At 47.7% G+C, this 21,263-nt stretch overlaps 1 protein-coding gene across 1 annotated transcript; it reads right to left on the bottom strand.

The window, feature by feature from the left end:
- Nucleotides 1-9,221: 9,221 nt before the first annotated feature.
- Nucleotides 9,222-12,786, bottom strand: Cytl1 (cytokine like 1). The gene is made up of 4 exons (XM_059275817.1): nucleotides 12,520-12,786; nucleotides 11,129-11,173; nucleotides 10,783-10,911; nucleotides 9,222-9,407 (listed from the first exon to the last, which is right to left on the bottom strand). Exons 1-4 carry the CDS (start codon nucleotides 12,679-12,681, stop codon nucleotides 9,324-9,326), a joined length of 420 nt encoding a protein of 139 aa, XP_059131800.1. The 5' UTR covers nucleotides 12,682-12,786; the 3' UTR covers nucleotides 9,222-9,323.
- Between the last annotated feature and the right edge of the window lie 8,477 nt (nucleotides 12,787-21,263).

The raw sequence follows: 21,263 nt of genomic DNA, 5'->3' as shown, positions 1-21,263 counted from the left end.
CTAAGACTCCAGTTGTGTTGGTTAGTTGGTTAGTTTTGTGGCAACTCTACACACACAACCTAGAGTCATTTGGGAAGAGAATTTCTTAATTGAGAAATGCCTCTATCAGATTGTCCATAGGCAAGTTTTCTTTTTTTAAACTTTATTTTATATGCATTGGTGTGAAGGTGTCAAATACCCTGGAACTAGAATTACAGACAGTTGTGGGCTGCCATGTGGGTGCTGGGAATTGAACCTGCGTCCTCTGGACGAGCAGCCAGTGCTCTTAACAGCTAGGCCATCTCTCCAGCCCCAGCCCATAGGCAAGTTTGCAGGGCATTTTAGTAATTGATGATTGATGTGGGTGGGCCCAGCCCACTATGAGTGGTGTCACCCCTGAGCAGGTGGTCCTGGATGCTATAAGAAAGCAGGATGAGCAAGCCATGAGGAGCAAGCCAGTAAGTAAGTAAGCAAGCAGTACTCTTCTATGGCTTCTGAATCAGTTCCTGCCCTGCCCTCTTTTGATGAGGGACTGTGATGTAGAAGTATAAAATGAAATAAGCCCTTTCCTCCCCAAGTTGCTTTGGTCATGACATTTATCACAGCAATAGAAACCCTAACTAAACCTGAGACTTGGTAAGAGCCTTGCTAAACTGGAGTTCTTCACATGCGTAAACGTGGTCATCAGGAATGCAGAGGGACCTGAGCATGAGTGAGTGATGTAAGCTGCAACTTCAGACCCTCCTCTGCCCGAGCGGGGTGACTCCAGAACTCGGCACCTATGTGTTAGTGTCATTTCTGTTGCTGAAGGTAAACAGCCAGACCCATAGCAATGTAGGGGAGGAAAGGGTGTATTTGATTCACAGTTCCAGGTTACAGCCCATCCTTACACCAAGTCAAGGCAGGAACTTGAAGGAGCCGGCCACATCTAAGAGCAGAGAGAAATGAATCATGCGTGCTAGTGCTCAGCGAGCTTTCTCCACTCTTACATAATCTCAGGCTTGCTATGCCTCTCCACATCAATCAAAAGAATTAAGATCACCCCCAACAGCCATCCCCCCCACCAGTATCCCCACAGCTGACCTGACTTAGACAACCTGTCATTGAGACTCTCTTCCAGATGATTCTAGGTTGTGTCAAATTGACCAAACTCATCATCACATCTGTACAAGTGCCTGGATCGTGGGGAAGGGACCCATTGCTGGCACAATGACACCACCTGACCCTGCCATCTGGCTGGGGACGGTCCTGCCCTGGGTCAGGGCTATACAGCTATAGCAGAAATCAAAGAGCTGAAACGCTACTTCTCTAGAGCACGTTCCCTTGACCTTGCTCCACAGCCAGAACATTCTCGAAAAATAAGTAGGGCTGCATTTCAGGAGCTCAGCTACAAACATTCTAGAATTGTGTCTGCAATGCCCAAGAGTTCCTGGGCCAACTCATCACGGAGGGGAATAAATCTAAGTTATTACTGCTGATGCAGCCATTTCCTCATTCCTGAACTTGGTTTTTCTTTTTTTTTTTTTTTTCTTTCTCCTCTAACAGTTGATCGATGTCAGGATAGTTAGTCCCGGGAGCTCTCAGTCTGCTGCTCTGTAGACCCGAACATGTCTGCAAACAGGACTGTGGTTTCAGACACTCAGCACTTTCGTTCAGACTTAGCTTAAGCCGTGGAATTCTTGTCTAATAATCCTCATCAGGTTTGAATTGCCCCTGGGTGTGAATTACGTGCTGAGCTCAGCCAAGTGTTTCGAGGAGGCCCACACTGAAGATGAAATGCTTGACGGTACCTGGGAAGGAAGAGAAGGCTCTGCTCAGGGCTCGGCTGCTGGCGGTGATGCATGGGTCCATGTTTTATGGAAGAGGGCACTGTGAGATGAATGCCCTCCTAAAATGGGTGCATGTTCATGGGTGTATGTCTGCATATGTGTATGTGTGTGCATGTGTGTATGTGTGTGCATGTGTGTATGTGTACATGTGTGTATGTGTGTGCATGTGTGTATGTGTGCATGTGTGAGTATACAAAATGTCAATGTTAACCAAACCAGCAAGAAGGCGGAGGTCCTGGCAACACGTGAAGCAGGCCTCTGAAACCACCCCCTTCATGGTACAAATAACATGCGTACCATGAGGAAGGAGTGTGACTGGAATGTTCAGTTCACAGTAAGCGTCAGTCATTTCAAACCTAGGTGCTAACTTTTCTGATCCACCAGACATGGTGCTAGGTGATGGGGAAGTAATTATGAAACAAGACTCCATGGCTCCTGCCTTCCCAGAGTGCTTCACCTTGAAGGAAGGACAAACGATGTGCAAACAACCAAATGGATTTCTCACCTGCTGCTATAAAGCCACAGGGCACTTTACACAGAACGGGTGCTAGTGAGAAATACTGGCTTTGAAGGCCAAGGGGAGAAGTTCAAACTTCACTCAAAGTGGGAAGCTGAAGAGTTTTCAACAGAGGACAGGGACGATCTAATTGATATTTATACTTTTTCTTATATTAAATTTTTTTTGTGTGTGTGTGTTTGTGTGTGTGCATGTGAATGGCATGGGATGTGTGTGGGGGTCAGAGGACAATTTCCAGGGGTTGGTTTTTCTTGAACTCAGATTGTCAGGCTTAACAGCAAGCACCTTTACTGCCTGAGCCATCTTGACCACTAATTTATGTTTTACACAGACCCTTCTGGCTGCTGGGTGTGAGGTGATTGTCAGGGGAAGAGATGAGAACAGGCAGCCCATTTAGGAGGCAGCTGCAGGGGTTCAGGCAAGAGGTGAGCTTGATTACTACATCAGCCTTGGTGATGGAGATGCAAACATGGCTCAGTGTATCCTTCAGGCTTCTTCAAAGGAAGTGTGTGTGTGTGTGTGTGTGTGTGTGTGTGTGTGTGTGTGTGTACGAATGAATGAAAACTGGCCCATGCAATTACCAAAGGCTAAGGAGTCCCACAATCTGACATCTACAAGCTACAGACTCTGAGATCTGACTGTGGTTTTAGGCCTGGAGATCAGATGGTTGGCTTGAGTTCTAGGCTTACTTAAAAGGCCTGAGAATGAGTAGAGCAGTGGTGGAAGCCTGGAGCCGGGGCTGGGGGAACAGGAGCTCCAGTTCAGCAGACTGTTCAGAGCAGGGGCTTCCCCACCCCTATTCCCTCCCATTCTGCTCAGCTCTCCATGTGCTACACAGCCTTCACCACACCAGGGAATTATCCAGTTTCTTGGCGTATTAGTCCAATGTTGAATTTATCCAGAAACACCCAGGTATACCCCGAAATGATTAGTGGGAATGGAAAGTCACAAGCTCATCCATGGAGGGGACAGATTGTCAGGAAATCTTTCCCCTGGGAACCCCAGTGTGACCGTTTCAGCTGGGCTTTCCTGACATCTCTGCTGGATGCTGAAAGTGCCTGGTTTGATGATGTCGTCTATCTGCTACTCACGGTTTGCTCTTTTGCCTTGGCTTGCTATGTACTTAATAAGCCTACTCATTTGAAGCAGAAAGTACAGGCATCACCAGACCATTCTCTGGATAGAACAGTAAGGCGAGGGTCTGGGGAGATGGCTCCATTTGGCAAAATGATTGCTGGGGACAGTGATGTACATCTGTAACCCTAGTGCTGGGGACAGTGGAGTGGAGACCAGTGGAGCCCTAGAGTTCACTGGCCAGCTAGTATAGCCAAACCAGTGAGCTCCGTGTTAAATGAGATTCCCTATTTCAATAAATAAATAAATAAATAAATAAATAAATAAATAAATAAATAAATAAATAAAGTGGAGAGTAACTGAGGAACACACTCAACAGTGACATCTGTCCTTCACATGTATGTACACACAAGCACATGTACATACACACAAACTTGTACACACACATACACACACAGAGTAGATGTGGGCTTTAGGGTAGGGCTTTATTGATTTAATACTGGTATTTTCATGAGAAGATAGAGACAAGGATACATAATATATACATGCATATCTATCTATCTCTCTCTCTCTCTCTCTCTCTCTCTCTCTCTCTCTCTCTCTATATATATATATATATATATATATATATATATATATATATATATATGCTCCATGTACTTGTTATACGATGTCCCTGGATATGGTCCCCAAACCTTGGATTAGAACCGAGAGTCACAGCTAGCCTCTTCACTTTCTAGATGTACAGTCCATGTTTCTACATTATCAGCAGTAGGAAAACTGACCGACAGAGTGGAAAAAATATTCAGAAATTTTTAGAGGTCAGTGAATATGAGGCTCGGGACTGTGGGCTCTACAGCTCGGAGGTTGTTGGCAGCCTTTACAAGCGAGGGCTGAGGAACACCAGAGTCGACCCTAGAGGCGAAGGAAGCTGCTGGAGAATTGTAAGTGGTGTCTCACTTGCTTTGATCTGGCCGTTCAGGAAGCCCAAGGACAATGGATCAGTGAGGGACAGAGGGCAGGAAGTGGTGGAGAATCAGACAGCTCCGCAGTTTACATCAAGAAATAGTCCACAGAGATCTGCTGCTTACGATAAACGTGGAAATGATGGGAATGATGGCAGGCCATGCGGGGTAGCTAATGCCAGGACAGCATGGCTACTTAACAGCACGTGTTTTAGATGCTTCATCACCACCTTCAGGGGACAGGACTGTCATTCTTTTCCTGCTGAGACTGGGAAAGTGGAAGAAAATAAGAAAACATGAGAAATCAGCCTAGGACCACACAGGCAGAGGAAACAAGATAGACAGCGGGGGCAGTTGAGGAAGGCCTTTGTGGCCATGCTAGGGACCTTGGCTTTTGCCGAGTCAAATGGGGAGTCACCAAGGGGTTGTGAGCAAAAGGACCTGAGCAGATTTTAATGTGTCAACCTACGCAGCGAGCTGAGAACAAGCTGCAGGAGGGCAAGCTTAGCAAGAGGTCACTCAGGAAGCCACGGCTGTAATACGGGGCAAGAAATTCACGTGGCCTGGGATGGGGTGGGCAGCAGTGGTCAAATGAGAAGTGCTCAGATTGTTGTACAGCTTAGAGTCTCTCTCTCTCTCTCTCTCTCTCTCTCTCTCTCTCTCTCTCTCTCTCTCTCTCTCTTTTTCTCTCTCTCTCTCTGTGTGTGTGTGTGTGTGTGTGTATGTGTGTGTGTGTGTGTGTGTGTGTGTGTGTCTGTGTAGCTGCAGATCTGTGGGTCTATGGGTCTGTGGGTCTGTGTAGCTGTGGGTCTATGGGTCTGTGGATCTGTGGGTCTGCAGGTCTGTGGGTCTATGGGTCTGTGGGTCTGTGGGTCTATGGGTCTGTGGATCTGTGGGTCTGCAGGTCTGTGGGTGTCTATGCACATATGTCTATGTGGTGTGCATACATGTGGACACCAGAGGCTAATACAGGTGTCTTCTTTAATTACTCTCTACCTTATTATTTGAGACAGAGTCTCACACTGGGACTGGTTGGCAATGATCCCCCAAGGAATTTGCTGGGCTCTGCTTTCCCTGTGTTGGGAGTCACCATGCCTGGCATTTTTACTTGAATGCGGGGGATCTGAACTCGGGTTCTCATGCTTGAGCATCAAGCACTTAAATGATGGAGTCATCTCTCCAGTTTTGTCCCTAGTGTGGGATTTTCTGGTGTTCTAGCTGAAGGTTATGTGTTAAAAAGAGGAGCTGAAATGGGTTCTTCCCTTCTTGGTCCATGTGTAAACATGGTCTCTGGAGCCACAGAACTGGTGGGGTCATTTCCCAAGAAACAGCTCAGGCAGAGGAAAGGAATAGGTCAGGGCTGAGCGTGGATCAGCCATGCTGAGGAGGAAGGGATGGAACAGGCAGCAAGGCCAGGAGGCCAAGATAGAAAAGGAGAGCCTTGGACTCGGTGTAGAAAAGGTGTAGGTGTGAAGGATGATGAAGAGGAAGTGGTGGGCTGGGCCCAGTCTAGTGACCATGATGATGACCAAGAGTTAAACGGATACAGGAAAGAGAGCTGACTGTTGAGCCAAAGTTTCGGAGCACAAGTCACACTTGGGCAATGGGAGAATCCCATGGGCTTCCAAGATGGTAGCATAGGGTAGGATGAGCGACACTAGGGAAAGGCTGGGTTGAAAGGCCTGAGGAATGTGTGCTAGATACGAATGGAAGTGGGGTTGGTGGCTAAGGTCAGCCGGGCCTCAGGTAACCACTGGAGGACATCAGAGGAAGGATGGGAAATGTCCACAGTAGCATGGTTGCCTTGTCTGGTGGGTAGAGAATGGCTTACTGGGAAGGGAACAGTGTCAGAACATGGGCCTGGAAGCTATTGTCCTGGGCACAGGTCAGGAGAAGGCTTGTCTGCAATGGTGGTTTTTATGTTGGGTAAGGGGAACGCATGGATTCTTGGGCTGCATGGGTACTGCATGTTGCAGGTGGCCCCGAATGCTTGGCTCCCCCAGCGCTGGCTTCTGATGTCAAAGCAGCTGGCTAGATGTCTACATGTAGTTTCTATGTGGAGGTCCTGTGTAGTTTCACTAGACTGTGGAATTGGTTTATCACCACCCCTATCTTACTGAGGAAAGTGGGGCCCAGAGGCTAAGGAAATATGCCCACAGCACGTAGATAGCCAGTGCCAAGCTGGGGCTCGTTCCTCAACACCTCTTCACTCAATGCCTTTGCTGGCTTCACTGGGGGATTAAATCAGTTCAAACAGGCAGCAATCCCACAGCACAGACAATCCTGATGGGGAAGATGTGGGAGAAGCTTGATTGGCATACCCTTACTTAGGACAAAAAGACTGAAGAGTGGAGAGAGACCCATGGGAAAACTGAGTGCTGAACCCCATCTGGATGGCATGAGTGTCAAGAGTTAATGTCAAGGTGGGGAGGAGCAGATGGAGACACCAACAGATGTGAAGAGACAGGACTGACCAGTTCATTCTGAAGGAAGATGCCTGGGTCAGGGGCGGTGCTCTTACCCCTGGCTTAGTGATGGACGGGTACCCAGAAAGCAGCAACCTCATTGGTTAGTTTTGAAGTCCAAAGCAGGGGACCCCTCAGGAATTGATAACCTCAATTGGAACTGACAGGTCCCAAGCTTTCTGCTAGGAGGGGGTTCTCCTTTCTGTGACCCCAGCCCTGCAGCTGGTTTGGGGACAGAAGGCTCTGCCTGGCCAGGCCTCTGACCATCACTAGGGTTGTTCAGGTCCCATTTCCACCACGCTTTCAGCTCCAGCCATGCTCACACTGGAGCCTCATGCCCGTGCCTTCTCCTCTTTATAGCTCACCAGTTCTAGACCAGTTTCAGGTCCTTTTGAAACCTGGATCCTCCGAGAAACTCCGGCGCCTCCTGAACTCACATGCCTCGTTCTCTGTCTCCGAGTTTGCAGACCATGTCCTTGGAGAGCTGTGAGAAGGAACCTTTTATTTTTCATTTCAGTGTCTGTCACATTCATGACAAGCACTTGGTAACCATAGAAGAAAGGAACATGCAGATATCCGAGATGCTTAAGTTAGGCTTGTCCTCCATGGTCTGCTTCTGCTATTGAGAAGTTGCGAAGGGATTCTCAGAGCCACCTGACCAAGATTTAGGCACTCATCTGTATGTCTGGAATCCTTTCTCTACCATTTTATCTTGAATTATAGAATTTCCTGCTACTGGAGACAATGTTTGCTGATATACCTACCCCCTACCCCAGCAATGTCATGGGGGAAGATTCAGTAAGATGGGGACACCCTGTGCCAGGCACCATTGTTGATGGTGGTGGTAATGTCATAAAAAGTCATTCTGTGGTATTATTTTCATCTGTGTAGGAATTATTCCTTGAAAGAATATTTTTGGCTCAACTGAGCGCCTGCTCATGTATACATTAAAATGCATACCTCTTGGAACTTGAATGTGTCCTTATTTGGACATAGGTTCTGTGCAAGGTTATCACATTAAGATGATATCAAGCACTAGGGGAGCAGGGCAGCGGCAGCATGCTTTCCTGAGGTTATAATGGGTGAAGTTGGGCCCTAGTTCAACAATGGGTGTCCCTGTAAGAGAGAGACTGGGACAGAGACAGACACAACAAAAGTGACGTATATTGAGAGGAGTCCAAGGTGACTTGTCTAAGAATCTCTGTGGCCGCCCATAGCTGTAGAAGGCAAGAGTGAATTCTGTGTTGGATTTTGGAGAACACACACTCTGCTGGCACCTCAGCCCAGAACACCTAGCCTCCTGCACCACAAGACCACACGTTTCTCTGGTGTCATGCCACCTCTGTGGCACCTTATTACAGTAGTCCTATGACACTGGCAAAGTGGCTGTCACCTGGGTAACCTTTGCAATCATCTGGGAGTCCCAGTACCTGAGGTCATGAGGACAGCCGCCTGTGCCGCTCAGACCCTGATGTGACACAGGCCACACATGGGAGCACTCCCAGGACCCGGGGGCATTGCCAAGATTCTCTCCTGTTAGCTTCCTAAGTTAGTGAAATCAGGGTGTTTTACCTGCAGGGGACCAGTGTGGGAAGAACATGGGCTTTGGGATCACGAGGCTTGGCTTTATCCAAGCTCCCCACTCAACAGCTGGTGACCTTGAACAAGTCAAATCCCCCAGCCCACCGTTAGTCTCCTTCAATGTCCATGCCAGATGTGTAAGACCTGAGCCTTGTGACTGGGCAGGGTACCTCCCTGTGGGTACAGTGTAATATGTTCCCAATGGTTACACCCAAAGGGACACAATTCTCCTAACCTCCTTGGCAGAGCTGTTTATTCAGGTGGGGTGAAACAGACTCAGACATGGGCTTGATGGAGAGGAACCAACAGCTGCATCATGGGAATAGCAGGTGCTCTGAGGGAAAGTGGGGAAAAAACCCCTCTGTGGCCACCATGCGGCAGGCAACACAACAGCACCCATGCTTCTCACAGTAGAGGTTTATTTGGTGTTCATAACCCTTCAGTGAAAGGGTGGCTCCTTCACACTACATAAAAGCCTTGTAAATGCATTGCAAAAGCAATAAAAATGCTTTGAACTGAGAGAAAGGAAGGAAAGCTTGTGCGGGAAGGAAGCATAAAGTTGAAGCCTCTTCGGGTGTCAGAAGAGACTGGAAAGAATGGTCCCATTATTTCATTAAAGCAGTCACAAAGACACGGGTTTTTGCTGCACTCAAGCTGCTTGTTCCCCAAAGAGAAGCCAGTGTGCACTTTGCTGTTTGTGCCTCTTATACCTCATTGAGATACTTAGAAGCTGACTTCCAACCTGTGTACAAAGCATGCTCGGCTGGACGTTCCTAACTTATTCCAGAAGGTAGAGAGGCATGTGGCAGGACTAGCGGCTGCACTAAAGGGAGGCCTGGGGTGCTGTGGCTGTGCTGTGAACAGCTGACCCAGCTTCAGGTCTCTGGGTCAGTCTTCTGGTCCACCTGCTTTCTTAGCTGTGCTGGTCTGGAGCAGCCGTGGTCTCGGGGATTGGGTATTCCAAAGCATTACAGTCATCCGAGAGGAACACCAAGTCCTGGAAAAGACGAGCAAGCAGTGAGCTGGTGTGCTGCTGTGGGTGTCTCTGAAGCCCTTGAGCAGTCCTAGGGCTCCTGTCACCCTCCAAGACCACCCAAGCATTGCTGGTGTGTAGAAATACACCCTGTCCCCAAGGAGAGCTCATGTCTTCTTTCTTCACCTTCTCATTGGAATTTGCTCAGATTTTGGTTGACCAGATGGACAGATGGCTGAGTGGTGGGCAGAATGAATGGATACAGCTACTGCAGAAGAGCGCTAGCTCCCACCTCCAGCTACTTCGGCCGGTGCACACCACACACCAGAAGGCACTCTGCTAATTTCAACTTCCTTTCCCCATGAAAAACAAAGGAGTTCAGGAAGGAAGAGGGACTGTCATAGGAGAAACTGCCAGCAAGCTAAGGATTCTGGAGGGGAGGACCTTACTCTGGCCAAGCCGGTGCCTCCATGTGTACATACACATGCCTCCCACGTACTCTCCCCACACACTCACACCCATACACACAAGGGGAAGACAGAGGAGATAGCTCAGTAGGTAAAACCATTTTCTGCACAAGCATGATGATCCATGTTCAAATCCCCAGCACCCATGTAAGAGACTGTGTATCATTGTGCACATGTAATATCAGTACTGTGGGGAGCAAAGAGGAAGAATATTTGGGGCCCTGCTGTCTGCCAGACTAGCTCAATGAGAGAAAATAGGTAGAGAGTGACAGAGCAAGAGGCTGATGTCTCCTCCTGGCCTTCGCTTTTGTACATACACCACAGTCCATTCTCTGTCTGTCTGTCTGTCTCTCTCTCTCTCTGACACATACAAGTATCTTTTTAAGGATCTTGGAATTTAGGATTGCACATTTAGTCACCTTGCTAGGTATCTTAGGGAGAGACAGTATAGAGCAGTCACACTGTAAGGGTGTCATTATTAGGACCTTTCCCCTGATGTCACCAGATGGCCACTAAGTCCCCAGCTCACTCCTGAGCTGTGAAGAAGTGTCAGGGAAGGTGAAGATGAGGACACGTTACAGAACCATCCAGGGCTGGCTGGATCTGTGGGACCACAGTGCTAGCTTTCTGTTTCCTTCCTTCCCAGCCCCTCTGGTGACACTCCCACCCAGACCCTCCTCCTTCAGAAAGCATTCTGTGACTCCCTCTGGCTCTTGCACTCTGCCTCGAGTGTCCATGGAATAGCCTAGAAGTGAGTTGTCTGCATGGACTCCAAGTGCAGCCGTGGGAGGCGAGGGGCCCCATTCTGAGTCCCGCTCACTTAACAAGGGTGTCTACTGTTGTAGAAAGCCTTCTTGGAGCGGAAGTCCCTCCCCCAGCCCTCCTCCCTGTGATGCCCATAGGAGAAAAGGCATCCCAAGTGCCTCACACACCCGTCTGCAGAAGGAGTTCATGATGGTATACAGCTTCCGCACTCTGTCCTTCAGAGTGTCCACTTCGGCCATTTTCCAGCACTGAGGAGAGGCCACGAAGTCTCGCAGCTTGGCCAGCACACAGTAATTCTGAGAGTGGGGACAAGAGAGGGCTTTGGGAGAAGTAGGAGCCAGAAGCCCAGAGACTGAGCTCCTGAGTCCTCCCACATAACATAAGACCTCTCCTCACCCTGGCTGCCCCCTCAGACAGCAACAGAGGCAGTTCACACCCACTTGGCCCCACCCCACCCCACCCCACCCTGCCCCACCACGCCCCACCCCGCCCCACCAGGCAACACTCTCTTACATGGATATCCAGGTAGAGCCGGGGCAAGTACCTCACACATGAATCCTGCAGGAAGGAAGCAAGTGGATGGGGCAGCTGGTCACAGTCTGTTCCCTGACGGCTGTCCCCATTAATATTATAATATATATATATATTATATTATATATTATATAATATTATATATTTATATAAGAGCTGTAAGCTATAGCACAGACACAACAAAATATGTAAGACATAACATAGCACCATTAAGAGGTGTGTGTGTGTGTGTGTGTGTGTGTGTGTGTGTGCTCACACGCAGGACCAAGGGCCTGCATATTTAGTGCCCTCCCCTCTGAATCTACGTGTGACCTGGGCTGCTGTTTCCCTTCTCTGTGACTCAGTTTCCCAGCTGTGAAATAGAAGAGGGGGTGTTTTGTCTTCCACTTGGTCCCACTCTGCAGTTCTGCTCTTGCCGCCTAGCATCCGATGTCCCTAAGCTCAGTGCTCTGTTTCAAGGCAAGGAACTCGGGCACAACTGTCTAAAGAAGTGCTGTACAAATGAACGTAAGTTTATCGGATGGAGTTGTTAATATGCAGCCTGCAAAGCCCCTGGTGCTATGTAATACGTATTTCACCATGGGTAACTGCCGGAGAGCGAATGCCGGCCTCCAAGTGTTATAGCAGCAGCTGCCTCTAGGTGGCAGGATCGCAAACACTTTTTTTTCTTCCGTCCTTTGTGCGTTTTCTTACTGTTCTATGGTCTCTTTTACCATGAGACAGTAATGCATGTAATTTAACTTTTGAAAAGAAAATACAGCGTGTTAAGATAATGTGAACCCTAATACCTGAGGAATGTTGGGTTCTGTTTGAAATGTGGGCAGGCAGCCGAGTAACACTTTTGAAGTTTACCCAGGCTCTCAGGGAGTCGGATGTGTTTTGCTTCTATTAGAGATAAGCAGGCAAAGGACCTTGACTTTCCTTCTCTTGAAGCACTCCTGGGGGACCCCCGGAGTTCCTGAGGTCTTCCTCTGAGGATAGGGCTAACAGCCTTAACACTTGTCCTGTGTCCCTATGGTCAATCCTTCCAGCCTCACTGCACCCAGGAGGATGCTATTATCCCCCTTCTTTACAGAGAAAGGAGCTCAGACAAGGGCTGAGTAATTGTCCCACAGTCCCTCAGCAGATAAGGAGTGTGTCACCCCGTGGCATACATTGCTGGTCATTAGGCTAATGACAGAAACAAAGATGCTTAATTCAGTAGTTCTATGTAATCCTCAACTTCTAGTCTCTGTAGGGAGCTGGTTTCTTTTTTAAAAAAATTTTATCTTTTTTCTATCTATCTATCTATCTATCTATCTATCTATCTATCTATCTATCTATCTATCATTTATCTGTCTTCTCAAGGCAAGGGAGGCAAGTGAGGAACTTACCTCAGGTTCTGAAGCCTGCAGGCTCTGAAAGTCAGCCATGATCTCACGGCTCAGGGTCAGCATCCGGGAGTAGCAGGTGGGGGGCGCAGGCTGTACTGCCAGAGGCCAGACCACCACCACCGTCAGCAGCGGCAGCAACAGAGGCAGTGTCCAGGATGCCATTGTGCCTGCTGCCTACCGCTGGGCCAGCTGCCCCTTTAAAAAGCGGCTGGGGGGATATCCAGGGCTCAGGCTCCCCTCCTTTTTCCTGTGGAGCCCCTGCCAGGGCCAGGCATCCAGGGAGGGTGGGACCAAGGATCTGACACGCCCATAGGGTGTCTGGGACACTGGATTCTTTCAGAAGGAAGCTGTAATAAGGGGAGGGGGGAATTTCAGGTTTGGGGAACTGGAGGCGCCTAGAAGGGAAACAGGCACTCATTTTCTTCCAGAAATTTCTCTCATGGCAGAAAGAGCAGTTGAGAGGGTCAGAGGGGGAATAGGGAGAGATGGGAGAAAGGGAGATTGGATCAGAGGCCAGGAAGGGGCAGTCTTGCCCAGTGTCAAGAACTGTGGTGGCGGCGGTAGGGGTAGGGGGGGTGGGGGTGGGGGTGGGGGACGACTGTTTCCTAAGACTGGCTGAGCTCCCAGGGCAAAATTCAGAGTAGAGGAGGATTAGGGTGCCCCTGATCCTTCCAGTCTGCTGAGCAGGACAATGTGTAGGGCTAGGATCAGGCAGACATACAGCAGTCACTAAGCAGGATGGAGACTGTTGGATGCAGCTCTGGGTCTAGAGAACAGGCTTCCTTGGGTACCTCATCCAGGGAGCAGCCACTAAGCAGGATGGAGACTGTTGGATGCAGCTCTGGTCCTGGAGGAGAGGCTTCCTCTGCACCTCTTGACTGTGTGACCATCCCTGAGCCCCCACTATGGGCCCCAGAAGACAGAAAAAGAAAAGCCTGCATCTTTTTAGGGCTGAAGCAGCTCTGAAGGGGAAAACACTTAGATGCTGAGGTACAGAATGCCTTCATCCTCTTTCTGGCTCCATCCTTGGACCAATGTCTGCTTTACTCTCCCACCGAGTGCAATCATTTGACAAGTGTCCCCAGCTCAGGTCACAGTGACAAGTAGTCAGGATGGCTGCACAGGCCAGGCTGAGCTTATGCCAGGCACGTTGCCACACCAGGAGTCACCAAGACTTCTGAGCTAATGTTATGGCCTCCGCTAAAGTCTGACCTTGCCATAGGAAACAGTCCCAAAGAGTGAGGCTCACAGACCCTGCGTGTTGCTTAGATGTCAGCATACATCAAGGTGACTGCAGCAGCATCTGCCACGCTTCACAGCACAGCAGCATAGTGTGTGGGTCACTCTTTTCCCCAGACAAGAAAACAGAGGGTCCCGGGGAGTATGACACTGGGTAGTGGCGCCAGGACTCTAGACCCATGTCTGGACCTGCCTGGCACCAAAGCCTGCCACTTCCAGGGGCCTGGCTGAGCTGCTCATTTGATGACCTCAACAGAAACAGAGCAGACGGCACTGAGGTAGCCACAGGGATGAGTACCTGGCTCCATGTTTGTGGGACAATCCCCTCCCCTGAGACCTGGCGCCTGTTCCCTGTCTGTAAACAGGTGGCTTCAGCCTGGGCAATGTCTGCCATCCCTGCCAGTCCCCATACTTTGTTTATCTATTTTCCAGTGTTCAGAACCCTGGGTAGGGATCAGAAGTTGCCCCTTCCTGTTTTGTAGGCAGCAATGTGTTCCCCAGAATCCTTCAGGGAGTTGACCTTGGACCTGGGGCAAGCAGCACTCAGTGGGCAGAACGGTGTGGGGTTCTGGGGGCAGATCACCAAATGGCACCTTTCTGATGGATGTAGTCTGCACACTCTGGCCTTAGTGGTGCAGGGACTGTGTGGCTCCTGGCAAATGCATCCCCTGACCAGGGACTGCAGGTCTGTTTGAGATGCCCCAGGACTTCAGGATGTGTCAACACTGACCTCAAATCCAGGACACAGGGAAAACCAAACCAAGGTTCCAAACAAGTCCCCTACAGCATTTTGACGTCGCACCGCTGGGAAGCACAGTCCCGAGTGTGTTTGAGTTGAGACAAATGCGTCACTGGGAGCCTGATCCTGTTCCTCTAGGCTACCATGTGGGGCTGTGAGCAGAACTTCTTTCATGATTCAGATGATCTCCAAGCCCTGGGATGGCTTCTGGGCCTGCCACTCAGAGTTCACACGTCCTGTTTATGGACCAAATGAGTGGCAGGCCGGTCTCTTGGTGGACACTGATCCTGTGTGTGTGTGTGTGTGTGTGTGTGTGTGTGTGTGTGTGTGTGTGTGTGTTGATTTGAACGTGTAATCTACGTTTGAACACCTGTTCCCAGCAGGTAGCACTGTTTAAGTGGTTGTGGAGTCTTTAGGAGAGTGGTTCTCAACATGTGGGTTGTGACCCCTTTTGGAGTCTAACGGCCCTTTCACAACGGTCACATAACAGATATCCTGCACATCAGATATTTATATTACAATTCATAACAGTAGAAAATTACAGTTACGAAGTAGCAATGAAAATAATTTTATGATTGGGGGTCACCACAATGTGAGGAACTGTGTTCAGTGGTCACAGCTTTAGAAAGGTTGAGAACCACTGCTTTAGGAGGCGGGGCCTAGCTGCTGGAAATCTACACTGGTGGCAGGCTCTTGTCCTCTCCTTCCTTCCTGGGTGGTTTGCTCTGTGAAGTGTTCTGCCCCAGGCTCCTGCTGCCTGGCTGAGCGGCTCTTTTTGCTGGGCCTGTCCTGCTATGGTGTGTGGACGGAGGCACTTCAGAACCAGGAGCTACAGTCAGCTTTCCTCTCTGAGGCTGTGTCTGTCAGGGATTTGGTTGCCACGATGAGAAAAGTCACTAGTGTTGGGTGGAGGCCTAGAAGTTGTCATATGTTGTGAAATATTTCTTTACACAGCGTGAAGATGTATTGCTGTGATTGGTGTAATAAAAAGCTGAACGGCCAATAGCTAGCCAGGAGGGATAGGCAGGACTTCCAGCAGAGAAGGAACTCTGGGAAGAAGGAAGACAGAGTTGCCAGCCAGACTCAAGGAAGCAGGATGGGTAGTATGGAGATGAGGTAATGCCACGTGGCAGAATGAAGACTAATATAAATGGGTTAATTTAAGTTATAAGAGCTAGTTGAGAACAAGCCTAAGCTAAGGCTGAGCTTTCATAATTAAGTCTCCATTTCGTTATTTGTGAGCTGGTGGTCCTGATGAGAAAGTACTGCTGTGTACGGCACCCAACATGGGTCGCCAGAGGTACCAATTATCTAAGTTATTCTATTATTAATAAAAACTTGGGAGTCAGATATGGGGTTAAAACCTAATTGATCAGAGAAGCAGCAGAAAAGTGACCAGTGACACCCCCTCCTTCCTTGATCCAAAAAGGCCTGTACATCTTTCTAAGCCCCTCCCCACTACTTCCTGTGTCTCTCTATATGTCCTTGGTCCTTCAAAACCTCCATGACTAATTTTGGTCAGCTCCGCCTTCTGATTCAAGGTAAACTTTATTGTCACAGTGGAGTGGCAGTGTGAAGAATTCTCCTGCAACAATCATAATGTTCATTATGTTCACAGAAAACTCTCCCAAGAGACACCTCCCTCAGCTTAACTCTGAATGTGTTCTGCAGTCCCCTCTAAGTGCCACACTGAACTAGAATTACGCTGCACACATGAAGAAGAGAGTTAAGTCATGAGAGCTGTGTCCTCAGAAGTGGACTAAGGCCCTTGTCTCATGCATAGGCTAGAGTTGCCTGTCTACCGCCCTTTATACCCTGTTCATGGGCCCTCTGCTTCCATCATGGGGGACTCCAATCCAGTAGATGCCAGTGTCTTCTCTTGGACTCCTTGGCCTCTAGAACCAGGAACCAAATAAGATTATGTTGTTTGTAAATGACCTAGATTTGGGTATTTCTTAAAGCTACAGAAAACAGGTGATGGCAGTGTGTGTTCTTTGTCCATGACCTTGGGTTTTCAGGGCTTGGGTCCTTTTGAGCCATTTTGGAGGAAGAACATTGGTTTTTCCTCTTGTCTGTTCAGATGGGCATGCTGTAATGAGTGATGCTGGTGGCCAAGGAAATGTTCTTTCCTCAGCCCCGAGGGATTATGGGAAAGTCCTGAGAAGACCATAAGAAGCAGGAAGTCATTGTTTGCTCTGGCTCTGTGTAACTTGGCTGGAATGTAGAACGGATGTTCCACATGTTCTCTGTGCTCCTGTCCTACGGTCGTTATGAGGGATGGCCATGCCAACCTCAGTGCTTCTCTGTTGTCTCATCCCCAGTCAGTGATCATCATGGCCGGTGATGGAGGGGTCCAGGGCAGGAAAGAGCACACTGTGTCAAAGCCAGCACTGAAGGCCACCTCCAAAGCAAAGAGCTACTTCTGGGTCTTTCCACTTTTCCTGTAATTGAAGTCAGGAGCCAGTGATTGGTGGGTGGTTCCATCCTAATGGTTCCACCCTAATGGAGATGGTCAGCTGGTCCTGGAGTGGGGAACAGAAACTGCAGTCAGCCGGGACGCAGTTTACAGGGCTCTTGTTGACGACAGCATCCCTATGTTTGTGAGACATTTTGGAGCTATGACTGTGTCATTCTTGGCAAAGCCAAGTGGAAAGTTGACCCACCCAGTCCCAAGTGAAGGAATAAAGACAAACACTGGACTCTGCTGTGGGCAGAAATTATGAAAACATCATCTTTTGGAAGAAAGAACTCCAAATGCTCCCAAACATGGGCTCAGGCTCTAAAGAGCAGTGGCCACAAGATGAGTGCTGCCAGCGTTTCCCCCAGTGCTGTTTCGGCAGAGAGGATGAGGCAGAAGCCCTCCAAGAAGAGGTCTAGCTTAGCTCTGCAAAAGACCATGGACTCAGATGATGCAGACTTCAGCTATGACCTCACTCCTGTCACTGTGAGACCATGGGTCTTGTCATCACTAAGCTTTCTCAGATGCAGGGAGTCACTATATTTAAACACGTGCAGAGACTGTGAAGGTGAAACCACCAGGAAGCCACTGGATTGGTGATCACTCTCTTTGAGGACTCTCTGTGGGTATTGGCCAGCAGATATGTCCAGTCTTTCCTCTCCTGTATCTAGGTCAGGAGGGAGCACCCTTAGCCCCCTGAAGGTACTCATAGCTTTGTAGGTTGTCCTGTGAGATGAGATGGTATAGGAGGTGATGGGTTTTCTTGCCAATCATAAGCATCTGGAATCTGTATGTGCTAGATACGCATATAGTGGAGAAGCACATGTATGTTTGATATATGTATTATAGATCTCTGTTGTCTATCATGTGCCTGCCTATTTATTTGTTTCTTACCACATCTCACAATAGCTAACATTTTATCATCTATCATCTTCCTATCTATCATTTATCATCTATCTACTTATCCATTTTCCATCTGTCTGTTTTCTTACCTAAGATCTATTTATAGATCATCTATTTTTATTGCTGCCATGAGGACCAGCCTTCAGCAGCTCAGGAATTGAGAGAGATCCATGAAGTTAGCAAACTAATTGCTTAACTTGACTTTTCTATCTGAGGGAGTAAAACTTTTTTCTCTGGGGTGGCAAGGGGGGCAGAAACTTAATTTTTCTGGGGCCGGTGAAAAAGGGAAAACACACACACCTTTAGGGTCCCTCTGTCATCTTCTCTTTTCTGTATTTATTTTCTTACCTTTATCCAGATGTATCCCTTCTGTCTTTCTTGATGCCTTCCTTCTATCTAACTTTATTTTTTCCCTTACAGCTTATATACCCCAGCAAAATCTTTCAAGCAGTATAAAAATTATGTGGTTATATTCTATTTTTAAGTGAATGAATACAAGTAAAAAAATAACATGTTCCTCATATTCCTTACATGATTAAACATTTTATGTATTACACATGAAAAACAAATTATCTCTAAGAACCTACAAACATTTATGTCCAAGCAACTTGGTATAGATTTACAGAATGTAAGTAAGCAATATATTTTTCTCAGGCAATTATTTTGGTGGAAGGCTACACTTTGCAGTTAAAAAGGATCAATTACTTTATTATTTATCTCAAAAGGTAATCTTATAAAAAAAACTTAAAAATTACAAACCTAAACTATATATGTATATAAAACTAGTCAGCTCAACTTTAAATCCTCAGGGTACACACTCATTCATCAACAGTTTTTTTTTTATATCAGGAAGCTGAGGGAAGAAATGGATACAAGGAATTAATCATCACCCTTGATCACCAACCCATCCTAGCAAGAAAGGCACATCAGCTGATAATAACTGGGCTGTCTTTGTTCTTATTTCTTGACCTCAATGAGTCCCTCACTCAACTATGTGCCTTTCTAAATTTTAAATTGTTCCCCAAGATTTTCTACCTCAAAACCATTAACAAAAACATCTTAACCTAACCTTAAGCCACTATTTAAAGCTTTGTTTCATCTATGATGCACACTGAAAACACATGAACACATCTGTCCCAACATTACGATTAAAAGAACTTGAGCTAACCTAGCTTCTGGGACACAATTGCTTTTCTTAACCATTAACCTAAGCCACAGTCTATATGGTTCCTCAAGAGAAACTCATTAGTCCTAGCTGTATGACACTTCCTTGTTCTTATTTTCTATCCTCTGCAGCCCTGCTTTATCTGGGGCAGGGGCAACACCATATCCTGCTTTTACCTGTATTAATTATTATTACAATCCCTTATTATATTTATTAAAAATATTCAATCATCAAAATTCTATTTAAGCTAACACTATTATTGTATAATATCATTGCTTCAGTTAAACATACAACTTAAGGGGAAATCATCTTCATAATAATCCATAGGTAAAAATGTCCACTAGAATGGGATATTTCCATGAGATAATCACACTACATTAAAGGCAGTGGGGATCCCCCCACACCCATTCACGTCATGCCGGATACCAGAGAAAAAAGGCAGTGGCAAACATGTAAAAGCACAGCAGTAGCAAGAGACATTCTGGAGCTGAAGCTCTCAGGGCCTTGCATATCTGAGATTCACCTATCAGTGTCTTGCATTCTGGTGGGCTAATCCCCTGAAGTCAATTGCCACCTGCTGGTCTTCTGACATGGTTACCAACATATCTTCTTTCCTTCCTTCCTTCCTTCCTTCCTTCCTTCCTTCCTTCCTTCCTTCCTATCTATCTATCTATCTATCTATCTATCTATCTATCTATCTATCTATCTATCATCTGCTAATCTGCCTACTCATGTGTCTTAGTCAGTGTCCTATTACTGTGAAGAGACACCATGACTCTTATAAAGGAAAGCATTTAATTGGGCATTGCTTTAAGTTTCAGAGGTTTAGTCTGTTATCCTCTATGACACACAGACAGACAGATTCTGAAGAAGTAGCTGAGTTCTACATCTTGATCTGCAGGCAACAGGAAGAGAGAGACACTATGCCTAGCTTGAACTTTTGAGACCTCCAAAGCCCACTTCACGTGACATACTTCCCCAACAAGGCCACACCTGCTCCAACAAAGCTACACGTCCTAATCCCTATCAAGTAGTGCCATCCACTTTCTAATGACCAAGCATTCAAATATATGAGCCCATGGGGGCCATTCCTATTCAAACTACCATACCACATATTGAGAACTGTTGATTCGAAGGAATTGGCTCATGTTCTGTGGAATCTTGGGCATATTCCAAGTCTGTGGGACAGGTAGACAGATGGGCAGGTGGGCAGGTGGGCAGGCAGGTAGGTGGGTAATAGGCAGGCAGGCAGACAGGCTGTAGGTCCAGAGTGGAGCTGACATCCAGAATGCAGATCTCTTTCTTGCTCAGTGGCCTCAATCTTTATCTGGGTTTTGGACTAACTGGCTAAGGCTCGCTTACTTTATGGTGAGCATTCTGCTTTACTCAAAATCTACAATTCAAACATAACCCTCATCTAAAAAGTAGCTTTGTAGAAGCCTGTGGGCATCTGAGTACCATGGCCTGTGGAAGTTAGTATATAAAATTGGTCACTGCGCTGTGTGACCCTGGATAAGATCCCAGCATACTTTTGAGCTTTCCTGTCCCTGGGCTTCATTGACTGTGTTTTGGGTCTGTTTTCTATTCTAAATGAAGTTATAGTGCTCTTAAGGCCCCATCATCAGAATACCCGGGTTCTCTTTTCCGGGGTCGGGGAGCAAGAGTAGGAGGCGACAGGCTGTGGATGTGTGGACACTGCCAGAGTGGAGCCCACAGGTACAGTGAGCTGTGGTCAGTGCCACACCCAGCAAACCTGCAACTTCTAGCAGGTCTTGATTCTCTGACTGACTCCGTAAGTTGTGTTGTGAGGATTGACGTGGGGTTCCCATGTTGTGCACAGCCGGAGACACTCCCCAAAGTCAGCCTCCCTGCACAGTGTCTCTGGAGCACCTAGACTACTTCCAAGGGTAGTCCTACCTCACGTTAGAGTGTTTAGAGGTTCACTTGCTCTTCCTTTTGCTCTGTCTGTGAGAAGCCAGATGATTAACCCAACACATTCTCCTCATTATGTGGACAGCTCTGACTGGCTGAGCAGACAGGTCTGGGTGTCTGTCACAGGTAGCATCCGCTCAGCTGGTGCTTGGGACCCAAGCCCTACTCAGGAGTACCTATCTTTTAAAAAAAAATGTTTGAAATTTTATATGTATGGCTGTTTTGACTGATGTATGTCTATGTGCTCACTGCCCGTGGAGGCCAGAAGAGGTTGTCAGAAGGTGGTTGTGAGCCACCATGTGGATCCT

This window comes from Peromyscus eremicus, chromosome 10 (assembly GCF_949786415.1).
Source record: "Peromyscus eremicus chromosome 10, PerEre_H2_v1, whole genome shotgun sequence".
NCBI lineage: Eukaryota > Metazoa > Chordata > Mammalia > Rodentia > Cricetidae > Peromyscus > Peromyscus eremicus.
Note: the sequence above shows the minus strand (reverse complement) of the source record. Positions and strands in the feature narration are given on the sequence as shown.